This window comes from Microplitis demolitor, chromosome 7 (assembly GCF_026212275.2).
Source record: "Microplitis demolitor isolate Queensland-Clemson2020A chromosome 7, iyMicDemo2.1a, whole genome shotgun sequence".
Classification (NCBI taxonomy): domain Eukaryota; kingdom Metazoa; phylum Arthropoda; class Insecta; order Hymenoptera; family Braconidae; genus Microplitis; species Microplitis demolitor.
The window spans coordinates 574,343-587,148 of record NC_068551.1 but is presented as its reverse complement, the minus strand read 5'-3'; the positions used below and the strand labels follow the sequence as shown (position 1 = coordinate 587,148).

General features: G+C 30.9%; 1 protein-coding gene across 2 annotated transcripts in view; it reads left to right on the top strand.

The window, feature by feature from the left end:
* The window catches only part of LOC103575439 (venom dipeptidyl peptidase 4), a 125,766-nt gene that overhangs the window by 109,123 nt on the left and 3,837 nt on the right, over positions 1-12,806 (top strand). For both annotated transcript variants that reach the window (XM_008555228.3, XM_008555229.3), the window contains 4 exons: positions 2,484-2,723; positions 3,049-3,281; positions 7,740-7,962; positions 10,579-10,769. In XM_008555228.3, the coding sequence (XP_008553450.1) occupies positions 2,484-2,723; positions 3,049-3,281; positions 7,740-7,962; positions 10,579-10,769 (887 nt within the window). The remainder of the gene's footprint in view (positions 1-2,483; positions 2,724-3,048; positions 3,282-7,739; positions 7,963-10,578; positions 10,770-12,806) is intronic.

The following is a 12,806-nucleotide window of genomic DNA, read 5'->3' as shown; positions in this document are numbered from 1 at the left end:
TTTTCAATATATTTTTAGTGTGAAATTTTAAAGATTTCATGCGATGCATATGCTGCTTTTTTTCGAAACAGTGTAAATACGTTCCTATTCCCTTCTGTCAAGAAAATTATTTTCAACTTAGATATGGAATTAATAATGTGATCATTTTTTGATTTACCGATTAAGCAAGTATTGTTCTTACTAAAATTTGATTTTTTTCAGTGTAAACATAAATCTTCGATAAAGCAGTTTACCATATTTATACTCTTGTTTTTTAAGCTCATTCACATGTGAGTCAGATTAAACATGTCTATTCATATTTAAAACAACTATCTTTTTTTACTCACGGCAATTTACTTATGCACGCTACGATTAAGCACGCGCTGGGCGCCATAGTGGTTAATCCGATGATCCCTTCTTCTACTCCATTCTTTATTTCATTTTACTCTTTATACTCATACTATTTTTTTGTCATTGAACAAAGAAAAATTACCACTCTTTGCTTTAGGCAAATAAAAATTTTATTATTATTATTATAAGCTTCATAAAAAACTAATTTAATAATGCATTTTTTCCCTTCATTCTTTGAAGCTTGTATTTTGAAAAATTAATAGTTACTATAAATATCAATTAAAAGAAATTTAAAAAAAAATTTTTTTTTTCAAGTCTTTGAAGTATTTACTGTAAAAATAAAATTTATTACCGTTCACTTATAGGTTTCGATAAAACAAAAAAGAAAATAGAAATTTTTCTTTTATTGCAAGACTACTTCTTATATTTTTAATTTGATTTTTATATAGAGAAATAAAAAATGTATGAGTTGTTAAAGCTAGAGTAGAAGCAAGGAAGCTCAGACAAGCTCGAGAGCTCAAACTTGTATATATTTTTATTTGGTATCGTAAAGTGTTCAGGTTGTTGTTCATCTGAGGTCGTAAATGGAAAATATACCCGAAACACATGTCGTCTTGGAAAAAACTAAAAATAACACCGCATTTATATCTATATAAATTTTAAGCACCGTAGTGATAAAAAAATCTTCAATTCCAGCTTCTTAGGTCATATATATATTTTTAGGATTTCGCTAGTTTTATTTAACATCGCGGCACGGCTGCAGTACTCTAATAAACTTGACTCGCACACAGTGCGTCACAAGTGTCACACTTTGTCGTAAAGCCTCGTGCTCAGACTGTAAAGGAGCTCATGATGTTTATAACAGAGGCTCCTATTTTTTAGCTTTATTTTTTCTCAGCTACATTTTCTCGTGTAAACACATTATCTCTCCACTTACGTGTCGTAACACTTTTCTACTCTTACCGTGCATTAACTTAACCACCGGTTTTTTTATATTATACCTCCAGAGGATCTTTTTTCTCATTAGTATAACTTGATAATCTAGTGTATCGCGTTGAATAATAAATGATAATTTTTTTTTTTTTACGACATAATAAACTTACGCTACTTTTTTTAATTTTATTAAAATTAATAAATTAATTCGCTTATAAAAAAAAATTTAAAAACTTATTTAATAATAATTAATAAAAATACTTAACCTGAAGTTTTGTATTTTTTTTTTTTCGATTTACCGAGATCAGGATTCGAACCGCAAGCTTCAAATTTTAAATTATTTAACCAAAATTTCAAAAAAAATATTTTACAATAACCGGAAATCGAACCGTGAACTCTAGGATTTTTAATTAATATTTAAATTGAATTCCTATTAAATATTGAAGCAAAAATAATTACATAAACGATGACGATTGTATAATATAACAAAATACAATTGTGTAGCGAAAATATACGAACAGAATTAATTCCGTTATATTAATCCATCAGGCATTAAAAACCACAATACGAAAAGGCATTAATTGTTGAGTGTTACAAAATGCATGATCGGCATAATGTTAGTATTTACGTGTTAGTCGCTCACGACTCACAGCTCAGAGCTCACAAACACACAACATGCATATGAGGAACAATGAACAGTGTATACAGATAAGTGAGACAGTGCTCGGCATAAACGGTAAACTCGTGGGAATGGAGTGCAGCCGCGGGATTATATTACTGGCAGTTCGGACAGGGGCTTGTTATTCTCTCCCGCGGGCTGTTACCAATCCTAACGATTCGATTAACGTTCCCACCCTGGATTCACGTTAATGCAATACACCCATCCACCAACCGTACATCTAGTCCTTTGTCACAACGAACCACCTGATGGTTTGAGATAATAACATCCCCGCTCGTCGCGGCCCGATCCGATTTTCTGTTTATTTGTTGTGACTATTTCAATTGTCTTTAATAACAATCAACAGCAAACTTCATTTTTTAAAATATTATTCTCCGATAATTACTTTCAATCCTAATCCTTTTGAATACCAAATCAATTTATTATTCTCCTCCATAAATTTGATCGCATTATTCATAAATTAATAAGAAATTGTACTATTTAATTTATTCGCTCATGTAAAATTCCTGGAATAACATAAAATTTTTGTATTTTGTTGCAGGGCGGCACGATTAATCCGACAGTAAAATTGTATTATATAGATTTGGAAAAAGTTGTTGAAACAAATGGGAGTATTGAGTTAACCGAAATAAAGTATCCACCACAGCTGGCTAACTCGGAGAGGATACTAGCTGCGGTGGCATTTCCAACAGAGAATCTTGTGTCAGCTACGTGGATGAACAGAATCCAAAACAGAGCGGATTTCCATCTCTACGATGTCGAAAATTCAGTATACAGTACGGTACGTATATATATATATATATATATATAGATTACACTTAGATATCCAGTGAAGCTGGAGAAGTTTCACTTGCAGGATCGCTTGTATAACAACACAATTGCAATTACAACTACAACTAAAACAGAGTAATAGTGTAGTGTATACTAGAAGTAAGAGCTGTTTTGGGAATAGAAACAGTAGCGGGCTGGGCTCACTTGATCAAATGTATAAACCGCGTCTTAGCGTTTCTTGGGAAAACAACAGCGTTAATGTAAACCATACTTCCCAGCAACACAGCACTTAGATCATTAATTTGAGCTTGCGTTGATATTTACTTTAATTACAGGCACACTCTTACCAAGAAAAGCATGGCTGGGTCGATCAATTCGAGCCCCCACACTTCAGTCGCACTGCTGCCGAGTTTCTCTTGATTCAGCCACGGAAGCAAACGGACAATGACTCCTGGATGCACTTGCTGATGGTGACAAATGCCACTACCAGTCCAGTTATTCGTGACCTTACTTCCGGTAGCTTTACTGTCACCAAAATTGTTGGCTGGGATCAAGACAACTCTCTTGTGTAAGTTTAATACTTTTCGTACAGCCAATCTTTTTTATTCTCATTATTATTTAATTTTTTTACCCTCAAAAAATACTAAAATTATTTATGGTCACTTTGAAACACCGGCTTTTGAAATTTTGAATTTATCGACTTTTTACTGGAAATTTTTTCTTTGCAAAATCAATGCTTTGAAAGTTACAATTAATTTGATATAAATTTTGATTAATTCTAATCGAGTTCAAAAATTTGTAAACTTTAAATCATAAATTCTCAGGTTGATTCATAAATATCTCATATTCATGACCTCCTACGAGTAAAATCTAACTAGATTACCAAGTTCCAAGTAATCCAAGTGAAAAAAAAAATGGTAAATACATAAAATAATTGATTTATTAAACAAGTAAATATGACAAACTAATTAAGTTTTAGTACATTAAATTAATTAGTCGAAAATGTTGACAAACTATCTCCCCTGCACACTTTGAGATTTTCACTTCCGAGTTAGTCACACACGTAAAGTGAAATCAGCTGATTAAGAAACTCTTGCGCTAATAAATTCACCCTCCACGACTTCTTGGCCTGTCGTCAGAAGTTGGAAACAATTAACGAAACGCTGGCGCGGATTTCCTACACCGATAGGATCATCAATTATATCCAACTGACGACTACCTACAACTATATCTACGCCCACAACTACATACATATATATAGCCCTAGCAGTAACTTGGTTAAAGTTATCAAATTGAAAGTTAGACATCCCCAAAGTCTTCACACAAGTTAAACTTCCTGCTCTTAAAACTAAAAATATTCACTAAAACATTATCACGATAATTTTCTTGTGCAAATATTTGGCAATATCGTGTTTACCTCCTTCAAATTATTAGATAGAATATTGTTATAATCATAATAATAATACTGTTACATAAAAAGTAACAATCAATTTATGAGTGAAGGAAATTAATTGTCACATTCTTGGTACAAGCATTCGAGCATTTATCCACCCACTGGTACCACCCTTTAGAAGTTGGTTCAAGCTTTCACACCTTCGGAACACGCGATGGAATTCAATTAACGTGAAAGCTGCACGGTTAGCATCCAGTTCTGCTAGACTATTAAAATGTCGTTGAGAAAAGGAAATAGTCCTCGTAACAGAATAGTTTTCTTTATTTTTTTTCTTTCTTATTTTAATACTTTTGTCTGTTGTTTGCAAAACTTTTGGAATTTTCGTAAAACTTTCATGAATGTACAGAAACTATTCTCTCATACATACATATATGTGTGATAAAATATATTTGGATTTAATTCTAGTGCAACCTAAAACACGAAAAGTAAAATGCTTTGTCGGGAAAAAAATTAGATCTAATGAGATAAATATATCATAGATAGAATTTTATTTTATTATAGAAATTTTGAATTTTTGAATATGAAAAAGATTAAGACTTCGTAAATTATTCGTTTTTATCAAAAAAATTAAAATAACTGAGTCTAAAACAGACAAGTTTTAATTATAATTAAAAGTTTAGTTATTGAAGATGCCGTATAAATTGTAAAATTAATTTACATAAATAAAAATAATTAATTAATTCAAAATAGTTGTAAGTAAATTTGAGAACTTTACTTACAAGTTGGTTTATTATTGTTATCGTAATTGTTGTTGTTGTGTTGTTGTTGTTGTTGTTATGATTATGGATATCATTGTTATTAATAATATTGTTACTGTGATTGTTATTATAACAATTATGGGAGTCTTTGTGTCAGAGCAATTAGTGAATCTCGCAGAAACTGTCGTAACAGTTTGCTGCTGAGCGTTTGTTGTGAATTTTATGCAGCAGATCCCTTGGAAACTTTATCCTCTGATGATTATTATAGTTTTCTCAATGGCTTTTTGTTCAATGTTACGGATAAACCACATTTGTAAACTTACTATACTATTTTCTGTCTTACAACTTGCAAAAATTTTTTTCATGTCGTTAGATTTTACAGAAATACATATTATTCATTATTTTTCCTATAACATTTTTTCCAAACACTCCAAGCAACTGTAACTTCAAAACTATCCACTCTACAGTATTTTTTGTAGAAACCGAAATTATTGGAAATTTAATTTCCTACAATTTTTATCTCCATGAAAATTTCTCTACAATCGATATTTTAGAAGTTACAACTGCTCAAACAATTTCATAACCATTTTCGGTATCAAATTTTTATTCACAACTTCAAATTGGTATATCTTTAAAATTATCAGTCCTACGCAAATTTTTAATGATACCAAAGTTGTAGAGAATTAAATAAGCTTTCCAATGGCTACCTTATTTATCTGATTATCTCTAACCTTAATTAATTTACAGCAATATTGGTCATAATAATCAAATCCGACCAAAAAATTCAAATTTGTACCCAGACCCAAATCACTGCAACACAAAAAGTTTAATACTTTTCTTTCTACTCAAATTTTTATCTATCAGGATAAATATTATCTCATCAGAGCTGAAAAAAGTAAAAGAATAAAATCTGTAAAAATATGACAAAAGTTTCAACTCAACAGTTTACTCCTTTCACATTCTTATTGATTTTTTTCCGATACCAAGCAATCAGTCTTCATTTCCTCGCTGACAAAGAATAAAAAATATTTTTTATTTTTATGATTGATATCCTCCTTTTTGCTTCATCATTAGAAAGCATCGCGTCATTTTATTTTTTAAAAATTTTCTGAAACATGTGAAAGCTTTCTGTCCCCATTCACTGAAAATTTCACTGCATGACTCGGCAAATAAGAATGAATACACAAAATAATAAACAGAATAAATGATCATCAGCTCGGAGCCATTAGGATTTCAATTGAATTTTCTTTGATAGACTTAACAATGGAATGAAACGCAGGAATATTGAACTAAAAATAAATAAATAAAGAGCGATAGTGATGAGCTGAGTTAATTAACAAGAGCGATTAGTTTTGATAAACCCGTTGATTGCGAGGGCTGAAGTGAAAGTGCTAGAGCCGGTGACCCTCGACTCGGCTCAACTCAAAGTGTTGAAGGCTTGCGGGTTATCTCGCCGTTAAAATGCTTTCAACAATGACGGTGAGACAACCACGGGACCGGGACTGAGTAGAGCCACGTTACTCTCTATGACTATAGTTTTAGGTAAGATTGATGCGCGAGAGCGAATTAAAGGGCCGTGGGTTAAAATTAATCCCCAGCATAAGTGATCCCGGGATCTCATCAATCTTGTCGTGTTACAAACTTTATACTCCTCTTTACTTTATCCTTCCTTTAGTTCGCTATACCTTTTCAACTCAATTCATTCTGGATCTATTGTTCTTCGTCAGCTATTAAATTACTACTTGCTAACTCAAAATTATCTCTTATAAACTTTTACTTTTTCCTTTAAATTCACTGGATTATACCTTTTTTTTACGTACCATCAGAATTGAGAGTTTTTTTTTTCTTTTTTGTTTATTTCAAGTACTCTTGTGATAACAAGAATGTGAAATAAATCCGCTGAGAAAGAAAATAAGAGGCAAAATGGTATTAGCTTAAATTTTTTATTCAAACGATTTTAGTTCCATTATTTTTTCAAACGGCTCATTATAGAGACAACTAAAAAAATAAATATATGTATGATAGTACAGTAAAATAATCGTAGCCCGAGAGTTATATTCTACAAAGTCTACGACATCACGACGACTATATTTCCAGGACTCCCGAAGGACTAAACTACATAACAAAGTTACAAAAAGAAAACTACTATAACAATATACTCTACACTTTAATGCTAGGCCAGCAAATTCACTAGCAGTACTTTATACTCTAGTTTAGTCAATTCTATTGAACATTTATACCTTAAAAGAAACAAAGTTACTTTTTAACTTATGGAATAATTCAGCGAGCCAGGTTAATGATACTTTGGCTAAATTAAATTAGTTGTCGAGGAAAATTAATTAAAACAATGCGTTGATGTTGTGGTAAATTATTTTTTTTCTAATTATTTCGCCAAATGATTGAGCCGTTAGTTCACATTATGACTGTCGGACAACCAACATAAATCGTCACGCATTTAAATCCACGCTCGCAATAAACGTACTCGCGAATCACAAATCCACATACGCGGAGTATAGTTATAGTGTGCGGTCGTCGGAAACTGACAAGTAAAAAGAGAGAGCGAGAGAGAGATAGGGTAATTTTCACGAGCTATATTTGCCAGCGGCGTGTATACAAACGACACGTGTATGTAGTTTATCGTCGATTTTACATAATGACTCGCTTTCCCAGAATTAACTTCTACCTCACAAGTCTCATCATTTTCACCATTTAATCAACATTTATATCGAATTTTAAAATGGTAATTTTCTTTGTGGTTTTAATTTATGTGCATCTGCTATTGTGTCACTTTTCCACCATTTTGAATATTATTAAAAAAAAAAAAGGTTCTCTCTGTATATAAATAAAAAAAAAAAAAACTATTTTTTTTTTATAGATACTACTTAGCAACGGTATCGAATGATCCAGCACAACAACATTTCTACAGACTGTCGACATTAGAACAGGAGTTTAAACCCGAGTGCTTGAGTTGTGATGTTAAGAGCCAAATAGACGGTTCACTGTGTCTTTACAACGATGCGAAGCTTTCACCGGACAAAAGTCGGTACATCCTGACATGTGCTGGTCCTAGTGTTCCTGACATTTCGATTTACAACAGCGTAAGTTTTCGTATTTAATATATGTCTCTCTATATTTATTTTTAGCGACATACCTCAGGAGGGAGAAAAAGGAAGAAATGAAAGAGAGGAAAAATTCGTAACGTCTTCTCCCGCGTGACTTGACTGGAATTGAAATGTCGTTGAGCTTTTTATTGCTTTCATGTCACATTCACACTTAGATCACTAAAAAAATTGCCATTATTAACAATAGCAAGTCTAGTGTACGTGCTCATTACATTTTTACTGTCACTCAGTTCATTTTACTTTTTCGACACCGGAAATTCCCAGGTCTGGAGATCAACTTTTTTTTGTTCATTGCTCAGGCTCTAATTATTTCACTAAAATTTTTTTTTAATCAAAAGCTCAAAAGTAGAAAAGATGATTTCCCAGACTCGAGTTGTCAAAAAAGTTTTCTCTTTATTTATCAGAACCGGGATAATAATAAAAATAATAAATGCACTTAATAAAAAAATTCAAGTAGCAATAAAAGTACGCAAACTTGATAGTAAATTAAGTTTCTGGATAATTATAATTTCATTCTTGAGACGAAAATTGACAATGATTTTTTTTTTTTTGTGTTCTTAAAGTAGAATTTTTTTTACCGCTACAGTAATAGAGCAAAAAAAATACTCTTCGCATGTCAAAAAGATTTTTTTTATTTCATCTATTTCTCCCTTTATATTTCTAATAATTTTTCCGACATGGAAATGATGACCCGGCTTTTTAGTACCACTCGAGACGATTCGTGTCCACTGAGTGTAACTTCAGTCACCTGCTCATTAATAATTCCTTTTTATGAAACTTGTCACCGAGCAGAGCCATAACTCGTTTTATATATATATGTATAATATAATATAATATGATATATAGATATATATCATACAAAATTGAAGTAAAAGAAAGTTAAGAGGACTAAAAAGAGGGTATTGAAAAGAGTGTCATTGAGTGTGAGATAAAAATATCTCAAAGTTAATCGTATTATCGAGCACAAAAGAAAAGTGTGCAGAGAACGAGAGAGACTCGACAGTGAAATAAAAATTAAATAAAGCGAAAAAAAATTCAACTTTATTTTTTATCTTCGACTGCTTTCGACAGAGCTTTCTACAATACTACATTTCTAGTCGCGTCTTCTCACTGTTAAAAAAATTTAATTTTTTAAATACAAAGCGAATAAATAGCTCGTGTTTACCAGACATTCAATCCGCACTCCTTTCATTAATTTAATAAATTTTTTCATTATCAGTTTGCAGTTGTCCTCTTCATTAATTAATAAATAAAAAATTTATTCGTATTTTATTAAATTTCTGCGGAATATTTTACTCCAAATACTTTTCAGAATCATTCATGTCTAGAAAATGAGTCAAGTTCTATGTCAGCGGTATTTTTAAAATAAATTTTACTGAGCAATTTAAATTTCCTATCAATTGAGAGGATTTTCATTCGTGTTCTTTCAGAGTTTTGATAAAAATTTAATTTTTTTTGCTGACAGTTTCTGTTTCATTACATGAATACTTGAGCGTTCGCAGACGCTAAATTAATTTGACAGTTTCAATAAAAATTTTTTTTTTACATTTTCAGACAAAATGGAGTTACTCCAAAATTAACTAAATTAATTTTCCAAATTTTTAAATGAAAATATGACCCACGCGAATTGTTAAAGAAATAATCAATGACAATTTTCACCCGCATCTCCCCTATTTGAACTCACTGAGGGTCACAAAAAAAAATCCCGACTTAATTTACGCGGCCATTCAAGACCCAGCGGTCCTTTGTCAATTTACTTACAATAAAAAAACTTGAATTAATACTTAAAAAATAAAAATTGTTAATTTAGTGACTATTGAAAATACACAAGAGGTTAAAGTGATGAAATATAATAAAAAAAGTATTAAATGATCGAGTTATCGCGGTTAGCGATAAAACCCGTCAATAATATCGTACGGAGCAATTAATTGGCACTTGAATCGATGGGATCTGAGGGTTAGGTATACGGGAGTGAATCGGTGCCATTATTTAACGTCATTAATCCTCGCGTTATATATTTATAAATTAGTCCTATCAATTAAACGCAATTGAATTCGATTTGTTACCTCAATTACTTTATAAATCATAATAACAAAATAAATCCTACATGCAATTTAATAAATACTTAAAATTAATGCCGTGCTTTATTCGGGTCATTAAATCATTTTTAAAACACCCCATTAATTTTATAAATATATATATTCAGTTAACAGTAACACGAGAGGATTGTCCGAGTGCTTGAATTACTTTACTGTTAAATTGTAGAGTAATGTTGATCGTGTAAAGTATAGAGTGAATTGTGTACTAGTATCAAGTTAACGCGAATGCACATGAGATAAACAAAAAAAAAGAATTTTCTGAAGGAGTAACAAGTGTTGGCAGAGGAAAAGGTGTCGCATGAAATTAAAATGCTTACCCACGTCAAACCATTCCCGTATTGTTTAATTCCACTATGCAAATTAGATTTATACACTTTTTCTTTATCCCTTTCTACGTAATCCACGACCACTGCGGCATTTGAATCTCGAGTTACTGGAAAATAAAAAAAATATTACGTATTAATTCAATATTGTTTTTTTTTTTTTGTTGCAGGTAAACGCTACAAAAATAGTGACGTGGGAAGACAACAAATTATTGGCAACAGTCGTTGGTGAAAAATCTTTACCACTTGTTAAACGCTTTACTGTTCCAATCCAAGATGGTTTCGAAGCACAAGTTAGACTGCTTATTCCCCCGGGCGCTGATTTGACCGGCACTACCAAGTATCCCTTGCTTATCTTTGTGTAAGTATATATATTGTACATGTACTTCTTTAGTGAGTAGTATAGCTTGCGAGTATATTCGATCAGACATCGGATGTTGCGATAAATCACGTTTACCCATGGGATTTTTTATTTTTTGTTCTTCAACAAAACTTTATTTACCTCTTTGATTTTAAATTTATTTATTTTTATATTTAAAAATAGAAAATGTTTTTATTTGCTAAATCGATGTATCGATTTAATTTTAATTTTATTTCAAAAAAAAAAAATTTAATATTTTAAAATTAAAGCGAAGGTGTGAATTCCATTGAAAATATTTAAAATAAAAATCCAGAGGTAAATTTAATATTATTTTATTACTTTTTTTTTTTTTTCTATAAACGGTTCAACAAGCAATATTATTATATACAAGACAATATCTCGTCAAGACAGCACTTAAGTGTAAGCTCCAGAGTTGGAGTGGCTTTTTTTTATTATTATTATTTTTTTATACGCTCTCGAGAGTGAGAGTGCGGTAGTGTCTATCGGCTAAAAGCAACCACCCCTCGCGGTCGCGGGAATCCATTACAGTATGACGATCAATCAGCTTTTAGAGCGCAACATTAGACCTCGCATTGGTTCACAGTCAGCTATAAACAACTTTAAGGTATAAATACTTAGATCCCGTGGGTTGATAGTCTGATGGTTACACCGGTACTGAGGTTGTGGTTATCGGGATACATGATTACGAGCCTTGCTAATAGTTTATCATAAAATTATTATAGTTTCCTCGACGACTTATTTATTGCTAGAGTTTACTTTTTTTTTTGATAAAATGGTTTTAACGCTCTAATTAAAATACTTTTTTCACAAAATCCATTTTCTATACACTGCAAAAAATTTGCTGAGTAAAAGCGAATTTAAATAAAATCCGTAATCACTACTGATTTTTTTCAGTACAAATTTTATTAAATTAAAAATTAAAAATCAATTTCTTATATTTAATTTAAAATTGAAATCAATAAATTATGTTAATATTTATCTTATGCGCTTGAGATTTGAAATAACGTATCGCAAGTACGTGATCTTATTGCAGGTAATTTTAAGAAAACAATCTCCAGAGGTAATTTAACGTTTAAAATAACTTGATATAGATATAATATATATATATTTATCTATATATAAATCATAGCTCTATCGATTGAAAGGATTTGGTTAAATTTTAATATGCTCAAGACACGGAAACTACTCAAATCCTTTTTACCTTTTTATAGTTGCTTAAAGTTCATGAATAATCTTGCACACGATCGCGTAAAAAGGATGAGGATTCTTAAAGTAGACTTCTTTTTCCACTGAGAATAAAAGTAAGAGTAAGAGTATCAGCAGAAAAAAAAACTTACTTTTGTAAGGTCTCTTTTGTTTCGTTTTGTCACTTTTTTCTACGTATTGTACTTTTTTTTTTCCATGACAAAAAGTAAATTGTAAAATGCAAATTTTAAAACGAGATATTGTTCATTTCTTGAAAAAGGAAAAAGGTAAATTTAAAATAATTAAAATTTAAAAGATAATTAAATGGTCGTAATTTAATTAAAATTGAATTTTGTTTAAGCAAAAAAATGTAAGATTGTTGAGAAAAGTTTTTTACATTGACTTGGTATTTACAAAAAAATAATTTATCGTGCAGAATAAGAGACAAAAAGTAGGGAGAGACAAGTGAAAGAAAAGTAAGACGTCTTTATTAAATTCGAGATAAAAAAAATCGAGAAAGTACAAAGTCGTTATGCATTTTTTTCAAGCTTTTGGATCAACTTTTCACAACGCGACTTTCTCTGCTACACTTTTCGTGTTTCCACGTCTTCTTACACTGTCGTCAACATCAAAAGTTTTTATTTTTATTATTTTTTATTTTTCCCTTTTTTTTCTAGTTTATTTTTATTTTCACAAGCTCGTAAGTTGAGACAAACGCGTCGCGTACAAAGTGGATGTTATTAGAATTTACGGAGCAAGTTACATAGCCGTGAATTTACTAGAGTGGAGACAGAACTAAAATCTAAATTAACTCACAAACTCATATAAATA